Genomic DNA, 15,031 nt, shown 5'->3' with positions numbered 1-15,031 from the left:
ATGGTCTTGCATAATACCTTCTGTACACAGAAGGAAAAAAAAGATACAGTAATGATACTTCCAAGATGATTTTAGGAGTGATCTATATGATTAATGAAACAGTTCTGGCCTCTATTTCTCCCACGAGGACCTCTTTTGCACTAGTTGATGTACTCATTTTCTAACTGATTGTAAAAGTACACATGATTCTCTATGCTCGCTACATGATACAAGCTTTAGTCTTAAACATTAGAGCAAGCTCCTCTTCATCACTTTTGCTTCATGAAGACAGTGTCTAGAATTGTTATGTGCTTAAACAAAAAAAAACCCAACCCTCCCAAACTCCACAAAGTGGCCAGTCCTGCTGCTTCCAAAGGTAGCATGCTGCCCTGCGATTTGGTGCTTTTCCAGATTCTAACAACCTAACTTACCCAGGATCTGGAAAATGGACAGTGCAGTTGGAGAAGCTAGCTGTGCATGTACAGTGACTCTTTACTACACATGCAGGACATTTCATGTGCTCATACACCACGTATCTACAGTGCAGTTGTCTTGCACTGCCCGCTTTGGACCTTGTGGTGGGTTGACATTGGCTGCACACGAGATGCCCACCAAGCTGCTCTATCACTCCCGTCCTCAGCAGGACAGGCGGATGAGAAAACAAGATGGAAAAAGCCCCTCATGGCAGTTTAATAAAGCAAAAGCAAAAGCCGCACATGGAACAAAGGAAAACAAAAGCTTTATTCTCTACTTCCCATTAGCAGGCAATATCCAGCCATTTCCCAGGAAGTAGGGCTTCAGGACATGGAGTGACTCCTTCAGAACACAAATGTCTTAATAACGAGTGCCCCTTCTCCTCCTTTCTCTTAGCTTTTATTGCTGAGCAGATATCATACGGTATATGAAATATCCCTTGGGTCAGTTTGAGTCAGCTGCACTGATTGTGTCCTCTCCCAAGATCTTGCCCACCCCCCAGACTGCTAGGGAGGGGAAAATGTTGGAGAGTGCACCATGATGCTGTGCAAGCACTGCTCAGCAGTAGCCAGAACACTGCTGTGTTACCAGCACCTTTCTAGCTACCAACACAAAGCATAGCACTATGAGGGCTGCTATGGCGAAAATTAGGTCCATCTCAGCCAGACCCAATACAGATCTGTAAGTGTTGTCAGGCTTGGGATATATTCTTTTCAACAATTCAGACTGTTTTTCTATAGCTATTACAGTTATAAAACATTTTGCTAATAATATTAGAGAGCAGAAAGAACTTACTGAAGTACTTTGCAAAACAGAACATACTAGTTGCAAACTGTACTTGAAAGTATGTTCTCTAATCTATTACCAGTAAAAAAATGATTCAAACATTCAAATCTTCAAATTTTCTGTTATTTCTGCTTCCTTCTGTTTAAACCACACTTAGTTCAGGATCCGTTTGGCCGATTTAATAGTAGTAGCTCCGTTCTCTCTAGATAGCCTATCAATGCTAGTAGGAAATCTAATTGTGAATTATTAACTTCCAAATACTTTGCAGGATGAGAATAAAGGTAGTATTTAATTCATTGCACTCAGAATTTGTTACTTAGTATTTTGTCCTCTGAAATATTAAATGTTAAATTGCTATTCTTTCATGTTTTTGGAGTTATCTTTAAATAAACCCACGTGAAGTATGTTTTACTCTAGCATTTCACTACTTAAGGTAAAGTGAATCAGTAAGATCAATATAGAAAGAGATGATATAGCAGTAAAAATGCACCAAATTTGTTTTGAAAGACATCATATGAGTGAACTAAATCTTTGCAAGCTATCTTAACTGAGAAAGATGATTCTCACTTTTAGCTTTTCATAGGATGAATTTCCATTTGCAGGTAGGGTCAATCACAAGCTCCATCCTCCATCGATGATTAGTTCATTACCAGTCATGTAGGCAGACTGAAATTACATTAATAGTAACAATAATTTTAACTAATTTTTCATGGCTGTTAAGCACAAGGAAACACTTTTTTTTGAATTAGAAAAACTGCTTTCTTTTTATACAAGCACTTTTTTTTGTTTAAAGAAATAGCTGAACAAATAATATGTAAACAAATTTAGAAATGGAAGCCTTTCAGCTAACTTGGGGGAGTGTAGTATTATTAGAGGCATAAAGATGAGAATGCACCTCGAGTGTACAAATTCACATAAGCTAGACTTCAGATATCCTCACCTGCAGGAATAATACCTCACACTGTGATGTTATTAGGTCTGTTCAGCTGAGCAGGTCAGCCAATAATCTTATGGGGACTTAACTGAAAATTTAGATGGTGCAGAAAAGTGAGGTAAGCAACCGAGCTGTTGACATTCTCTGTATGCCAGTACTGAAGCGTACTGGAATATATTGGAAAACTGGAATCCTGTCTACATGTGATGAGACCGGAAAAAATCAGCAGCTTTACAGAAACACTAAAACTAAGATGAAAATGAGAAAGATTACTGACAGATAGCAATGTTAAGATTGAATTAATTCCATTAAAGTATTCTGTTACGCTCAGTAAGACCACTGGACAAGTCCAGAGGAATCCAGTCCAATTTTTGATTCATAGTAAGTTTATGGCATCTGAAATAACCTTGATGTGTGCTCATTAGCATTGGTAGTATTTGCAGTGGTCATTAAGAGTTTGGGGTCTATAACCTCAGGGGATCTGTTTCCCTTATGCCAAAAGGCTAGATTCACTCTGAGCATTAGCCCTTTTAGCTAATATTTCCAGCAGTTCTACACAAATATTTGCTCTTGAGTAGTGAAGGTAGGTGATGACATTCTACCTCCTTAAAACATGATCTAGCCATGGTGCAAACTTGGAAAAGCAGACAAGCCCACTTCTCCTGTCATTCAGGATGATCTGGGGTCAGTCAGTTTGCTCAGATGACATGAAACCACCAGGCTGTGGTATCAAATATATAACGCCTTAACAATCACTGTCAACGTTCAGAGTAATTTTTGTATTGTAGGTTGAACTCAGTAAATGATCGTTAGTTTTTATTTTTGTAATAATCCAGCTCAAAGACAATATAAATCCTCCTTAAACAAATTCACTCTAGTGTCACGCAGCAAAGGAGCACAGGATTCCGTGACAGGAAATTTTACCATTCCATACTTACTTCATCAGAGGCCAAGTACACAAAGAGATGGGCCACTTCTTCAGCAGTAGCCATCCTACCAGTCTTCTGTCTGGCTAGAAAGTCTTTCAATGCCTAGATAAACAAGACCATTTGGTATATAACAAAAATAAAGCAATTATTTTAATCTAATTAGTCTGACGTAAAAAATAATACTGGAAATAGGCCATAAGCCACAACTTCCTTTAGTACACTGGGTTATGTTATCATTGGTAATCTGAAATAAGGGACATTCTTGAGTCTGGGCAGAAATGCTGCCTTTTTTTTCTCTTTTTTTTTTTTTTTTTCTCTCCAGAGGGAGCTGAATATGTGTACACACATGACCAAACTAATAAATTGCTTTCTTACTTGTTCTGGGTTAGGCCAGGCTTTGATTCTTTGCTGTAAGGATGGTGTGTCAACAGTTCCTAAGCAAAGTTTAAAACTCAATGTTAAAAATCAACTGCATCTATTATCACGACAAAAAAATGCATTCATTGGTTCTATTTGTATGTCTTAACACTTATGTGTAACTTCATAGTATGATTCACGAGAAAGACTGCAAAACTATAAACATAGCATAGGACCAAATTTCAATAAGAAGCAAAATGTTTGAGAATTCAATGCAATACTTTTCAGATGGTCAGACAATGGCTATCCTGTCAGCTAGCCCTTGCTTGCTTCTAACTTCCAGACTACATCTTTGAAAATCAACATCAAAATATTATGTAATGCATACATTGCGTGCATGTGCTGGGTTAACAGACTAAACATACAGCTCTACAACAAAAGTAACAACTTTTAAATCTCAAATCTCAGAAGTGTTTCAAGCATGTCCTGTTCTTTTTGATTGCTAGGAACTTTAGTTGCCACTTGCAAGTCTATTCTTTGTTAATCATGTCAAACTAAATCAGGCCACTTGGCATCCCCTCCAAGTTTACAAAATGATGTAAGAAAACTTACCAGGACATATGCAGTTGCACCTGATGCCTTGTTCTATGAAATCAGCAGCCACAGACTTTGTTAGACCAATAACCGCTGCCTTTGAAGTACTATATACGCATCTGTTCACAACTCCTAAAAGAAGGTAAATGTGAAAGCAGCATAGAAACATAAAAAAGCACCAAGTTTGTTCAATATGCAGCTGCTTCTGGACTCCACCATTTCCTCCACAGTCTCTCCATAAGGGCGGGCTAACTAGAATGCTGACTGCCAGGATTCTACTCAGGCATACGCTAGGGTAAAGCGCACAATCTTTCCATAGTCTAAGTTTGGACAATAGTCTAGAAAAGTTAACAAAGCAAAGATTCAGGAGCAGCAGAGACCCATCTGTTAGTCACCACCAGGTTTCCTTGGGAAGCATAGCTACAGTGCTTATGCAATTGTCATTTCTTCATTGTTTCTCTGAAGAACATATGTAGCAACATATCACTGCAAGTAGTTCCTTTTTTTGTTAATACAAACTAGTAAAAGGGATGCTACAAAACATTCAGGACACAGATTCAAAAGCTCAAAAGGCAAGAATCTTAAATGTTTCTACAATTTTTCATCCGTGTCCTTGCACGTGTGTGCAAGTTGATGTGTTCCCTTTTTTTTAGCTGCATCCCTCCACAGGATTGGCAGTGTCCTCTAAATTTAAACTTGTGCAATATTCATGTTGTATTCCATCATCTTATAGATTTACATAAGGAACTCTCTAGCAAGCTACTGACCTTTAATGCTGGATGCCACAGAAGACATATTTATAATATTTCCAGATTTCTGTTTAAGCATCTGCAAAAGAATACTTATGTCATTCAAATGCAAACTATGTTGTCAGCTGCAGGTCCAGCAGAATAGCCCATAACAACCTGCAGGACAGCCCTACATGCAATTGATACACAGGGTAACAAAGCTTAATTGGCATGAATAGGTGCTTATCTCTTTTTGATCTATTGACTGAAGTAGTAAAGCAGAATCTGAAATTCTCACTAGGTTCTCTTAAGTCATCTCAGAGGTGAAGACTATGAGAGGAAAGGATTTTCTGCTTAGACACGTTTGAAGCATTGCCCTCTTGTCACCAAAGTTACCCTATGTAGACGTCTACTCATGCCATCTACCAATGCAGCAATTCACTGATCCCATTCACACCCTTCTTGCTTTGGAGAAGACTAAAACACAACTCTAGCGTCTTTGAATTGTAGTTACATTTCTTTAAGTTATAACCTTTTTATGCATCCCAAGATCAGAGATGCCCAAAGTTGCTACAGATAACTTTTGAAAAATGAAGATCAGCTAAGAAAAAAAACCCCAAACCAAAAAAACCCCCAAAAAACAAACAAAAAGGACTGGAACAACACTGAAAAAAGCAGCCATCATTCAGTCACAGTCACAGCTTCCATTTCTGGCCTTTGCATTCACAGGAATACAAACACCTTATTCAACCCACAGATATTTGTAGTCCTGAACCTAGTTATGTCAAACACAACAGATGTCCTCAAGCTGCTAGACTGTCTAACTGGATTGTTGTTCTGATATAACCAGCTTGTTGGCATCAGTGGCACTGAATTGCTTCACAAGATAGTTTCCAGATTTGCATAAAATTCATACAAATATACATATTTTATAAATACTTTGTAGGTGTGGTATTGTGCAGCTGTGTGCTATAGTATAACACGATAGTACTGTATTATAAGGGTTCCCTCACTGCTCTGCATATGAAGGATTTTAGTTATCTTCTCTGCCATATTCTTTATGGAGATTTTCTACTTGAAGGATTACACAATACAGAGAAAGTTTTAGAGTAGGATTGCTATAATCTAAATCACTCAAAGCAGCACACTTGCCTTTTTACCTCAAACCCCATGCTGTCACAGTGGCAACAACTTAGACCTCTCACACTTCAAACACAATGCAGCAGAGACCAAAAGTCATGGGCAACCAAGCCTTACCTTGGGAAGGAATGTCTTGATCATTAGATACATGCTGCGAACATTGAGGTTCATAGTGAAGTTCCAGTCTCGCTCTTCACACTCCAGAATTGTTCCATGATGAACAAACCTAGAACAAGTGCATGGAGTGGATCACTGCCTGTCTTTTCCATTTCTATAACTTTTTATGCATATTTTTCCCATTGCTATTTTGTAATAGCTAACCCTTCCAACCTTAAAAAGGAGGGACAAGAGCTCTTTTGAAGAAAGCAAGCAACAGTATATTTCTTCTGATGAGTATGAGGGACACAAGACAGATCAGATATGTGCAGAGATGTCTAGTAATAGGGAAATTAAAAAAGAGAGAGCACTGTCAGACCATCAGCTTTGCTCACTTGTGCCAGGAGGGCCAAAGCCATCAGTACAGGGCACCCAGAGAGTGTGGAAAACATAATGAATTCCAGAGCCATTCAGTCTTGGCCTGGGTAACACAGCTACGCACAAAAAGTTCAGAGTTGACAAAAACATAGGAAAATTTATATTAAAGATATAAAATGCTTCAAAACAAAAGAAATAAAATGCATTCAAGTAAAAGAAACTACTTCCAGAGGACAGGGAAAACTGTAAAAAGAAATAGGAACAAACAGAAGCTGGTTACCCTGCAATGTTACAGAGGACATCAACCCTTTCAATCTCCTTGGCCAGATTTTCTATCTGCTCCCTTTTGGTGACATCCAGAACCCGTATTTGAATGCCTAGAAAAACATGGTATTCATTTCAGTGTATTTGGGTAAGGATCAGCGGTTTATTTTTCTGAAGCGCTGAGGACTGAATCTACAATTCGTCAGTGCCCTGCCAGGAACAGTCCACTCTCAGTGGTTCACCACGACATGGAGACCGAGCAAGAGCTACACTCAATGATTAAGTCATTGCAATAGTTAAATCAAGACAGCAATGGAAAGCATGGCATGGTATTTAAGATTTCAGAAGGGAATGAAAAAATAGATCAGCTAATTTGATTGTCATACAGCATCACACATGCAAATAAGCTAATGTAGTTACCATAAAAACATTTCCAACAAATTTGAATTCCACTGTGCTCTTAAACTGGAGAACTACAGAGCCTGTATAATCATAACAAGCTTTCATGCCCACTATTATAGAATAACAACTACTTGAAACTAGTTACGTGTGTTAGCCACAACCACATTACATGCCATCTATCCATGCATAGTTGAGGATATGATGAACCAGCTTTATACCATTTAATTAATGAGAAAAAGTGATTTTGCATAAGCCAGTAGATTACATAACCTAGAACGATGTCATAGCCAAGACAATAGAAATGAAGATGCCGTGTAACAGATTGATGGCTTCTATCATAAAGGCTAGTTTAAAAACTTGATGCTCACGTTTTTGCAATTATTTGTTTATAATCACAGAAGAGGATTGGAAACATACTGCTTTTCACTATAAGCTTCTATGTATTTCAACCTCTGACAGCTCTCACTGTCAGCACTCACAGCACTGGCTGCGTCTGTGCTGTACCTTCAAGAAAGCCACTGATAAAGAAAAAAAAAAGGCAAAATCCCTTCTATTTTGTCCAGAGAAACTATCTCTGAAAGATCGAAAAACGTAATTACTGCAAAACAGGGTCAGGCTCAACTCTCCCGAACATTATGCGATAGAATCATCCTCTAGCAGAACTGCTTTAGGGCCACAGCCATGCCATCCCCTGGCCAGAAGCAAAAAGAACAAAGTAAAAGAACTGCTCTTCCAGATGAGCTGTAATATATGATATAATATAATCTACATGTTATTTTATCTCATTTTACTTAAGTAGCTTCCAGTAATCTAACACAACTAGCTTCGCTCACCCATGTCAAGGCTGAGTCCTTCCTATGGAATAGGGATACTTCATGGTACACTTTGCCTGCACCCTCACTCCATACTGTGTGTAGAGATTGAGCTGTGTCCCCTTCTCAAATACATAAACTTTTCACCCAAAGGAAACCTGGATGAGTGGAAAAGAAGGAATCAGGGTGTACTCCAGTAATTCACTTAGATACAATTAGGTTCCCAGGGCACTAAGCCTTGCTGCTGATCACCCTTTTGCCACAGCCTGGTCACAGCACACCCTGCATCTAGGATGAAGGGACATCCAATGCAGAACACACCTGTTCCTCAAAACTTTCTTTTTTTTTAAAACACAATTTAGTCACATGCAACTAGTGACACATAGACCAGTAAGTGTCTACAACTACCTGTTGAGAGACTGTAGAGAAGATGGAGCCAGACTCCTGAGAGGCCCACAGTGGAAGGATGAAAGGCAACAGAAAGAAGTTAGAACATGGGGAAAGTCTGACTGAACATAAGGTGTGTTTGGTTTTTGGTGGGGTTTTTGTGTTGTTTTTAAAATATCATTATTATTTTGAAACTACAAGAGTCATCACACTGGAACAGGGGCCTACAGAGGTTGAGGAAATTCCACCCTTGGCGATGTTCAGAACTTGACTCGCAGCCCTGAGCAATCTGCTCTAGCCAAACCCGCTTTGAGCAGTAGGCAGGACTAAATGGCCTCAAGAGGTTTCACCCAACATACAAGATTTTATGAAATACTGTAAAGCTGTCTGTAAAGCATCTGAGTGATCTCTGAATTATAGGAGAATTTGATTTAAAATGGATAAAAAACCTGTTTCTTTTGAAGCCAAACTGACAAATCCATGAACAGGCTTTACATGCCTTAATTAAATGATATAGACACTTTTGAAGAGATTTCTGTGTAACGATGTAATTAGACTACAGGCTGGTGATTAATATCAGCATTAGAATTACCTCTCCTGGATAAAATTCAAAGATCACAATGTGCCAAGCCTTGATGAATTATAGCTTAACTAATCACATGTCAAAAGGATGGAAATGGCTCTGAGTATATGGAAAATTACCTCTTTCCTTGTGAACACACTAGCAGAGGGAAAAAATGCACAGTTCAAAACATAACAGTTTCCTAAACACCCTCAGAACGAACCTGGAAAGTCCTGAAGTTCCTAAAGAATTACAAAGAGATTGCTTGTGGTGAACTCTAGTCAGTAGAGACCGAAGTTCACTCTAAAAGCTGTGCCAGAGAAAAATGTTTTTGCATATTTGACTGTCACCCTGTAATAGGAACTCATTAAATCGACTTCCTTCCATCAAATTAAGTTGGAAGCATTGTCAGTTGTGCAATATATCAAAGTCTTAGTTTTTATTTCAAGATTTTATTAAAAATCTATTTTTTTGAATGTCCCACACTTGTGTCACTAATGATTAAGAAATACAGCTATGTAAAACCTGGTCCTTGAAGTATGTTCCTGTGATGTCAGTAGGAAAGCAAGCATCAGGCCTGAGCATTTGTACAAACAGAACAGGCTTATCTAGTATTGGTGGAATTAGTTTCTGAAGACATGTGAATTCTACTAGACAGCTGTTCTTTCAATGCATTCCTTAGTAGGTATGGACTGTAAAAATACAAGTCACTATATCTACTTTCTGTACAGCTGGATGTTAGTTCTTGTGATCAGAGAAAAGCATCCCATGCCTTTTAGAGTGATATGTTTGACAATTTATCCTAGTGATCTCAAAAAGTAATTGAAATGGGTGCCATTCTGGGAAGCAGAAATCAACAAGAAACTCAAAGTTGTTCCACATGCCTGGAATAATACTCTGATATGCTGATGTTACAGTATTTTACATACTAAATCTCTGCCATTCCACACCACAGAATAAAGCAATGCCAACATCTAAAGAATTAGTCTGGATATTTACCATTTTTTCTGGCCTTTCGAAGTTTGCCCTATCCTCAAATTACATTTCAGCCAGTCTACAACAAAATTTGCAAGAGCTAAACTAATGCCTACTATAGGTCATTTACCTGGATACGTCACCAGTCCTTGCAGCTTAGACTCATTGATGTCTGTAGCAATAACTTTAGCTCCTTCTTTAGCAAAAGCCTGAATAATACAAGTAAGAGAAGCAGTTTATATTTAGATGTTCCAGACTGTACCAGAGAAAATCTGTTTTCCTCTCATTTCCTTTTTGGCTTGAAATAAAAGTTGGCTGAAGACAGTTGGATCTCTCACTTTTCATTCTGGACATGTCAGGAAGTAATGGGCATCAATTACTCCCGGAGACAGCTAAGTAAATATACATGACATAAGACAGGTTTAAAATCTTTTCCTTAAAGTAAGGAATCCATAAATAAAGCATGAGAACAGCAGCCACACTAAGACAACTGGTATTGTCGCCCTTATTAGCTTCATGTGTATTAGCAAGCATGTTACAAACATGTAGAACTAGAATTGTCTGCATTGTTGGATTTAAATGAAGTTATGTGATTTGACAGGTAAAGGCATGAGTCCTGAAAAAGGAATGGTGGTATATAAACTTTATGAAAATACTTTGCATCCGAATAATGGGAATAGAGCAATATTAAAAGCAGCACGACTTTTTTTTGATACTTAACCAGAGATATTCCTTCATTCTTGGTGCTCCCCTCAAAATCTGCTTTCTCTGCATTGTGATTACTGATAAATCAATAGCTAAGCTAACAAAGTAACCTCCATGTCAAAAGCATTCTGACATTGGGCATTGTAGCCCCTAATCTTCAAACTAAGTGTCTCAAGTGCAGTTTAAGAGGATAGTGGCATTAAACATGCCAGCCTTCTGTGGCCTGTTGGGTATTTACAATGTGAAATCATCAGGAAAATTACTTACTAACCAGTCTGGCAAAAATCCTCCTTACAGGAGCTTTTTCTGGCTTGTTGATTACTGAGCTAACTCTACTCGTCTCTCTATTTGCTATGGAAAAAGGAAGTAGCAAAAGAAGAACAGGTCAAAAGGAATTAAAAGTTCATCAGAAAGTTAAGACATAGGTTGAATTCTGTTCAACAGTAATTAAATAAAATTTGCAAAGGATTTCTCACAGTTGTTCACTATGAACAACATTGTAGCTGTGCTGTTAATATCATGTAGACTTGGTTATGTCAGCTATTAATGTAGATAAAACATCTTGGTTCTGCTGTAGATCTTTGCAGTATCCAGCCTTATAACAGGAAGTATTCCCCTTATCCTCCTTACCTTCTCCCAAAATAAAGCAGCAGAGATATCGGAGTAAACGTACAGACAGTACAGCCAGGTATTGTTAGAAAAGCCATTGCAGCTGTTGTCGGATCTTGCCCTTATCCTTGCCTAATATCACCCCTCAGAGCTGAAGACTTTCAGAAATTCAAACAGCACAAAGCATACATGATACAGTGAATTTTTCAGTGAGTAGTTCACTTCATCTATGGTTTATTAATTCAAGAACTTGTTTGGTGCAGGTGTCATTGGACAACCTAGCATTAGAGACCTCGCTTAGGTGCAGGAGAACAAACATTTTCCAACTTACTATAGCAGCTGCTCGTCCAATCCCCTGTGCTGCTGCAGACACCAGTATGATTTTCCCATCAAGCCGACCCATACTGCTGACCTGTGCAGACAGATGTCACAGAATCTTTAACGAAAAGGTGAGCCAACAATACTCCCTGACAATCAGATGCAAATACGTTCCAAAAACTAGACATGATTCAGAGAACCTCTGCCACCAAATCGTATCACAGATTGTCCTGTTTGGCTGCAGTGTGACCCCAAGTCATCCAGAGTTCTGAGGGGGGGACTGCCTCAACCAGATCAAAAGGCATTTGAGTTCAAAAGCCAAGCTTTATTATAACAGAAACTGGACCTTATTTTTCCTTAAACAGAAAAAGTCAAGATGAAACAGGAGTATAATAATAGTTTATAATCTAGTGTTTCCATGATCCATTGTGTTGTTAGAAAGCAGGTCTGTCTTCTACTCTGCTTAAACTACAAACTCGACAACTTCCTAGGTTGCAATAAATTCCACACGATACCCTGGCCTCGGTGTCTGCTCTGAATTATCTTGGGAATCTTCCAGCACAGCAGATTCCCAGCTCCAACAAGGCAGGATGGTGAGGAGGAATGAAGCTCTGTCCTGTCTCACCTCCCTCGTATTGCTTCCTCTCAGGGAACTGAGCATGCTTGGGGCAAGCAGCAGGGAACCTCTAGGAGGCTGAGACTATATATAGAAATACCTTACTCAATGTGTAGTAGCCAGAAGACAAAATGTAGCCCTCCTCTTCTGCCCAAGCACACGCTTGCTAATGCTGCATTATGTTTAAAGAAACACAGCATGTAGTTGCAGACAAACAAGTAAAAGCAAATGCCATCCCCTCACTTCTATGGATTCAAAAGTTTCCATCAGGGTTTTCGGTTATTTAAGGAGTAAGATACTTAATAGGATGTTTTAAATAACTGCCTAAAAAGTAAGGTCATTGTGTTCCAGTCAGAGTGTGATATCTAGTGTTTGTTAACAGGGTTCCCAATAAGCAAAACTTTTTGCACTTACATAATCCACAGAGCAAAATTTGTTTGTGTAGCTATGAGCGTATAAAGACTTCAAGTTCACACCTTTCAATACGTACGATGAATCCAACATAGAGTACTTCTCAGTGAATTTTAAGATAAGGATGCTGTTATCTCCCCTAGGTTAGCAGCCAGTGCTAGGTCCTCAAATCCACGCTGTGACTCAGATTACTGAGTCAAATTTAGTGTCCTACATCTTAAACCACATTATCTGATTTTGACAAGAAATTCTGTTTTCCCAGCAGCTTTTCCTGACAAGTTGCAGCAAAACCATTTCCCTGAAAGTTAGAGGTTCCACAAATCTTTAATTTTTAACTGAAAAATTCTTTCCATTTTAATATGAAAAACATTATCTCCTTTGTTTTAAAATCAGAATTACAGACTATGTTTCAAGACACTGAAATGTTTCACTGTAGGTTTTTCCCCCCATAACTGGGACACACATGCACACACACACAAAGAAACAAAAGCACAAACCAACCAACCAGTCTCCTAAGCAAACAGTAACTGAGATGCACCTTCCTATTTAGGGGAAAGCACAATACCTTAAAATCACCATTTAGGTTGGCTAGTAAAAAGGCGTCTCTTTGGCTGCCTCTGATAGTAGGCTATATTAGGTTGTTGTATGAGATCGGGCCTGTTTTAGCATAACCTTTTTGGATTGACAGGTGAAAAATACGAAGTTAACTGAGCAAAATGAGATTACACACACAGCTAGGTTGCACTGCCTCTCCAATGTACCAAGCTTTCCAAAATGGAACTCCTCACACATAAAATTCTGAGAAAGGTTCTATTATAGCAAGTCCCGAGTATCTCAATGATCTCAAAGTGTTCACTCAAGGCAGATGAAGCTTTTTCTTATTCTTTGTCGTCACATGTTTTCAGCGGGAAAACACCTCGATCGGTCCAAGTACTTCCCCCAATCACCTTAACACTTTAGAAGCAAAATGCACTGTAAATACATTTTTCAATCTAACAATCAGTTTTTATGATCATTTGCCACATCAATTCTATGACGCATTTAAAAATAACTATTAATACAGTCACTCACCAAGAGATCTGAAACAGCTCGTTATGTGGACTGACCTTTGTACATGAGGAAGTGTTACACTTTTTTTGATGTGCTTGTTGGGATTTGTAGTCTAACTGGTAAGTGTCTCTATATAAATGTAATTTCCTGTTGAAACATTGAGAAGCTGCCATCTAGTGAAAGTCAAGGTTTTACAAGTGTGATTTTCTCCTGCACAGGAAAGGACAAAAAAAGGGTCACCAGCATTGCTGTCCATTCCCCCTAAGGAATTCAAGAAATCAACAGGATTCCCAGCAGAAAAGGCCACAAGCATGTTTTTCTAAAGCACACTCTTTTTAATAATATAAGCTATCAAATTCCAAATTAGAATGATACTTGCATGATAAATTTTGTTGGTGTGGTTGTTTGGGTTTTTTTTGTTTTGTTTTGTTTTTTTTAAACTGGTGATTTACCAACTTATCTTCATCCGGTGGTTTAACTTATGTTTGTGAAGGCAGAGTTAATATCAGACTAGAAAATTCTAGAACAAACCAATTTAGTTATAAGCTCACACCAGACGTAAAGCTACCCTGACAGTATTCTTAAAGAATGCGGAATCCTGACTGAACTTCAGTTGGGCACATTTTCCTCAGAAAACCCATTGTTTGGATAAACTGGGACACGCACACACAAATTTCAGTAATATTATTTTGTCTTTCTGCTAAACTATGATAGCTTTTTAAGACTTTGTAAATCAGCTTCCCAGTAAACAAAATCTTTAATGACTAGGTTTTCTAAAAGCATTTATTCTTCTGTCCCTAACACCTTTTGCTTACTGAATTCAGACAGACCTCTTGCAATAGGTTCCTGTTTTTCAACTGACACCAGAAGTCTTCAAATTTGAGTCTCCAGAAATGTTCCAAACAAGCAATAATCAACAAAACACCCTTGAAATTGTATATAAAAGAAGTACATGTATACATACCTTGTTTCCCCCTTCTGTAAGGAAAAAGTCAATTTAATTCATTTATTAGAACACCAAAATGGATGAGATAAAAAAAAAAGCTGATAGCCAAAGGAAATACTGTTCAACCATAGTGGGAAATTGCAAAAAAGAAAATTCACTCCACCAAAACCACAAAACAACCCCCCCAGCCAACCCAAAAACAAACAAAATAAAACAAAATAAAAAACCCCACCACACAAAAACCAGTGCTTTGCACTTACCACTGTCAGGAAATAAATTGCTCCTACATACCTACAGCTGTGGCAGGAAAGGAGACATTGCAGTGCTGAACTCCGTAATAGTATTTAGAAGCTGTGTATTTTTGGCTAGCAATATCTTTAAAAGCTTCCCAAAACAGAGCTTTCTTCCTATAAAACAAGGATGATGCATTCAATGCAGATATCCTTGTTAGGTATGACTTTCTCATCTCATAATGATGATTTAATTCTTAACAGAGATGATCTTAGGTTTTGAATGTCAATATTCTATCTAGTTAGCAGTGGAGGGTGTGTGGGCAGGATCTATTTTCTAGACTTCAAA

The 15,031-nt window shown here is 38.3% G+C and overlaps 1 protein-coding gene across 5 annotated transcripts; it reads right to left on the bottom strand.

The window, feature by feature from the left end:
* Positions 1-696: 696 nt before the first annotated feature.
* Positions 697-14,948, bottom strand: BDH2 (3-hydroxybutyrate dehydrogenase 2). 5 transcript variants are annotated; one of them, XM_075421431.1, is made up of 12 exons: positions 14,744-14,948; positions 13,563-13,716; positions 11,443-11,523; positions 9,928-10,006; positions 8,282-8,317; positions 6,676-6,772; positions 6,039-6,147; positions 4,821-4,881; positions 4,072-4,185; positions 3,478-3,536; positions 3,112-3,204; positions 697-1,905 (listed from the first exon to the last, which is right to left on the bottom strand). In XM_075421431.1, exons 2-12 carry the CDS (start codon positions 13,677-13,679, stop codon positions 1,852-1,854), a joined length of 900 nt encoding a protein of 299 aa, XP_075277546.1. In that variant the 5' UTR covers positions 13,680-13,716; positions 14,744-14,948; the 3' UTR covers positions 697-1,851. The 5 variants fall into 5 exon arrangements, with proteins under 5 accessions (XP_075277546.1, XP_075277550.1, XP_075277547.1 ...); XM_075421435.1 differs by lacking the exon at positions 13,563-13,716; XM_075421432.1 differs by lacking the exon at positions 8,282-8,317 and having other exon boundaries at positions 14,744-14,947.
* Positions 14,949-15,031: the final 83 nt, after the last annotated feature.

The sequence above is a fragment of the Opisthocomus hoazin genome, chromosome 5 (genome assembly GCF_030867145.1).
Source record: "Opisthocomus hoazin isolate bOpiHoa1 chromosome 5, bOpiHoa1.hap1, whole genome shotgun sequence".
Classification (NCBI taxonomy): Eukaryota; Metazoa; Chordata; class Aves; order Opisthocomiformes; family Opisthocomidae; genus Opisthocomus; species Opisthocomus hoazin.
The sequence above is the reverse complement of the archived record's forward strand: the minus strand, read 5'-3'. Positions and strand labels throughout refer to the sequence as shown.

What these genes read in the sequence shown, in the direction of transcription:
- BDH2 (XM_075421431.1), bottom strand. Translation starts at nt 13,679, where the DNA reads ATGGCAGCTTCTCAATGTTTCAACAGGAAATTACATTTATATAGAGAC. An exon ending in TCTCTACAGTCTCTCAACAG is followed by an intron (nt 6,773 to 8,281) that starts GTAGTTGTAGAC and finishes ATGTTTTTCTAG; the next exon opens with GCATTCAAATACGGGTTCTG. An exon ending in TGTACTTGGCCTCTGATGAA is followed by an intron (nt 1,906 to 3,111) that starts GTAAGTATGGAA and finishes ATGTAATTTCAG; the next exon opens with TCTGCCTACATGACTGGTAA.